The 3,394-nt window shown below is 33.4% G+C and overlaps 1 protein-coding gene across 3 annotated transcripts; it reads left to right on the top strand.

The window, feature by feature from the left end:
* Positions 1–1,415: 1,415 nt before the first annotated feature.
* Positions 1,416–3,394, top strand: LOC131616868 (methyl-CpG-binding domain protein 4-like protein). 3 transcript variants are annotated; one of them, XM_058888324.1, is made up of 4 exons: positions 1,416–1,573; positions 1,697–2,397; positions 2,782–2,978; positions 3,060–3,394. In XM_058888324.1, the coding sequence occupies exons 2-4, from the start codon at positions 1,711–1,713 to the stop codon at positions 3,184–3,186; spliced, it is 1,011 nt and encodes a 336-aa protein (XP_058744307.1). In that variant the 5' UTR covers positions 1,416–1,573; positions 1,697–1,710; the 3' UTR covers positions 3,187–3,394. The 3 variants fall into 3 exon arrangements, with proteins under 3 accessions (XP_058744307.1, XP_058744310.1, XP_058744309.1); XM_058888326.1 differs by having other exon boundaries at positions 1,427–1,573; positions 1,701–2,397; XM_058888327.1 differs by lacking the exon at positions 3,060–3,394 and having other exon boundaries at positions 2,782–3,053.

Raw genomic sequence — 3,394 nt, forward strand, 5'->3', positions numbered from 1 at the left:
GGGAGAAGGCAATTTCAGAACAGTAACTCTGAGTATTCCTTCAAGTCTACTGGAATCTGCGAGTAGTAGCAGGGGGATTAATATTGATTTCACAGTTTCTTGCATGTATAACAATATTTGCGGTCATGAGAAGTCAGCTAGTGATGACGTTCCAGAGCGCGTTCGACACTTCATATGGGTAGTAATGCATGCATGCATGGTAGACTTCTCACAAATATGAAGAAAAAGAAGATGGGGTTTGGGCATGGTATGTGTGATTATTGTGTAGATGTGGAGGAAACTCTCATTCATGTATTCATGTTTTACGGGACTGTTCGCTTGCCCCAAATATTTGGCTTCAGTTAGTTTCTACAAGTAACAGGAACATTTTCTTTATGAGTACAGCTGAGCAGTGGTGTTACAATAATATCATGGATGCAACAGCTTGGGGAAGGAAAAGTGGATGGAAAGATATTTGGCAATTGTCTGTCATTGCATATTTATGTGGACGGTTTTATTCTGCCAGCTAATACCGTTCACCATATTAGCCAGATTAAAGTTATGATAGCTAATAAAAAAGTTATCATTCATGATCATGTCATGAAGTTAATTTGATGGATTCCGCCGATTCTAAACTATGTCAAAGTAAATACGGACGGAGCTTGCAAACCGAATTATGTTGCAGGATGTGGAGGTACTATTCGAGGTACTCTAGATACTTATTTAACAGTGTTTGAGGATTGTCCTCTGCAAGTTAGAGATTCGTATGAGGATAACCTTAAGGGGCATGCTACTCGGAGGCATTTTTTTTGTAGTTTCTTTCTTTTGCAGGCTTAGGCCCTCATGCTTACCAAAAAAAAAAAATCGATGAAAACTTATGAATTTATCCTTTGTGTTTAGCTACTTAAGACCATACCCTCCATTCATACCAACAAAGCCTCTTCCAAACAAATATTATATTCTAAAATAAATCTTTTAAAACTTCTCAAAATTTTACTTGTGTTATGCTAACTCAACCCATGCGTGTAAAAACTAATAACTTCAAAGATATCTTGTTTCATTATAAATTTGAAGGTATGAAATGATCACACTATTTTCACATCTACAATATTCTTCTTCGACTTTTTGTTTACGATTATTTTCACACTATTTTTTAATTTAACTTTGTCGGTGTACCAAAGCATAAAACTCGAATTGTCTAGTTCTTTTGCTTTTTCATATTAATCATATTTAAAATATTATTAATAAAAATTATAAATATATTTACATGACAATATTTTAAAAGATACTTATTTGTGGCATTACAAAATAATTATATTTTTCTTATTGTAAGGATAATTTATCTAATTTAAAAAAAAAAACAAATATTTAAATGAATAATTTGTGAAGAAACCGTGTTCACTTTACAGATTTAAATAAAAAGATAAATAAAATGATGTGCTTGTAAAATAAAAGTTTTTTCACCGTTTGGGATTCCAGCAAAATGCATTAAACCCTAACCAAACCATTCTTTCTTCTCTCAATTTCTTGATTATTACATCTTGATGCGAATCAGAAACCGATTGGTAAAAATCAAGAATTTGTTGTGTACAAGGTAAAAAGCAACCCAACATCTCTGTACTTGCTTTTTTTTTTTCTTCCGTTTTTATGATACTTAGGTTTAAGAACTTGTTGTTGTTTCTTTTTTAATTTGTTGGTAATTTGATTTTGATGATAGTTAGGTTGAGGTGAATGGAAAATAAGAATGTGGATAATCTGTTCAATGAGTTTGCATATAAGGGAAGCAGTGAAGGGGAGCATCCAAAGAAAACGGTGTTTTTGTCTCCTTGTCTTTCTAGAAAGTGTGTTAAGAAGAGGAAATGTGAAGCAACTGAAAATTTGAAAATCCAAGATTCTTCTTATTTGGCACAAATCTATGAATATTTAGCTACAGTTGAAGAGATTACAAATAAGGCTAGTTTGTTACTTCAAAATGTCTCTGACTCCTCTAGAGGAGGGTATCAAGTTGAAGATAACTGTATGAAGGATATTAATGATTTTTTGAATCAATATGTATACCATAGTAGGAGTGTGTCGATTTCAACAAAGCGTGAATCTGAATATAGAGCTATAGTCAAAGAGGCTAAAATTAAGTTTGAATCGATACTTGAAGATTTATCTAACTCCTTTCAACAAGCACCTAAAGTTGAAGAGGGTTCGTCTCCTGTTCCTTCTAAAATGAAATCCAAAAGTCGTGGTAAGAAAACTCAACCTTTTCTTAAGGCCGAGAGATATAAGGAAGCTTACAAAAGAAAAAGTCCGGAAAACAATTGGCTGCCTCCACGTTCTCATTGGAATCTCATTCAAGAGGATCATTTTCATGATCCATGGAGAGTCTTAGTTATTTGTATGCTATTAAACCGAACTACTGGTGCGCAGGTACGTTCCTTTATGTTTGTTTTGCTATTGTATCTTTCTGTTTTCTGATTTGCTTTACAAGGCTTAACTGCTATTGTTTGTTGATTTTTCTTTCTAAACTGTTTCTTAGTATTCCCTTAGACAGCATTTCTATAATGTCATTTTTGAAACTTTTTAGCTTTGGAACTTAAGTTCTTGCTTAGAAAGTTATGATTAAATTAGTCCAATGTTCATGTGATGTGATGCTGCTAATGTTATTGGAGGGAGTGTCAACGTCTCAATGATCGATCACATTTCAAGTGTGGAATTTTTTACTTTTGTTAAAACATCTTTTCTGCGGTGTGTGCTAATAACTTTTCTGCTTTTGTATTTTAAGACGAGATAAGCTTATTTTGCAAAATGCAGACAAAAAAAGTTTTAGACGAGTTTTTCAAGTTATGTCCGGACGCCGAGTCTTGCATGCGAGTATCAAGAGATGAGATACAAGAGGTAATAAAGTCATTAGGTCTTCAAGGGAAAAGGTCGGCGATGCTGCAACGCCTTTCTTGTGAATACTTGTCCGAGAGTTGGACCCATGTAACTGAACTCCATAGTGTCGGCAAGTATGTTCTCTTTTATCATGTGTGGCTTTTATCGTTACGGTTGAGGTTTGAATAACATGTTGAATGCGATATTTTGATCAGGTATGCCGCGGATGCTTATGCTATATTTTGTACTGGAAAGTGGGATGAAGTTGAGCCAAATGATCATATGCTGAACAAATATTGGATTTTTCTTCGTAATTCACAAGATTATATATTTCATTTATAGCTAGTTTTTTTTGACAAAATGGCAATATGGACGATCAAGTTATTTTATTTTTATTGCTCAAGTTTATGCAGTAGATAGCAATATGGTTCTGCAAATCTATTTGAGACTTTTTTGTAACTTTTTGAGCTATAAGAAATAGGACAGCGTCATTGTCTTTGTTTTTCAATTCACTCATTTCTCTATTCTTAAATTTTATTGAAGAAAGAAA

This window comes from Vicia villosa, linkage group LG7 (assembly GCF_029867415.1).
Source record: "Vicia villosa cultivar HV-30 ecotype Madison, WI linkage group LG7, Vvil1.0, whole genome shotgun sequence".
NCBI lineage: Eukaryota > Viridiplantae > Streptophyta > Magnoliopsida > Fabales > Fabaceae > Vicia > Vicia villosa.

Coding starts and splice junctions, on each gene's coding strand:
- LOC131616868 (XM_058888324.1), top strand. CDS start 1,711: ATGGAAAATAAGAATGTGGATAATCTGTTCAATGAGTTTGCATATAAG. Junction 2,398..2,781: donor ACCGAACTACTGGTGCGCAG/GTACGTTCCTTT, acceptor TGCAAAATGCAG/ACAAAAAAAGTTTTAGACGA. Junction 2,979..3,059: donor GAACTCCATAGTGTCGGCAA/GTATGTTCTCTT, acceptor TATTTTGATCAG/GTATGCCGCGGATGCTTATG.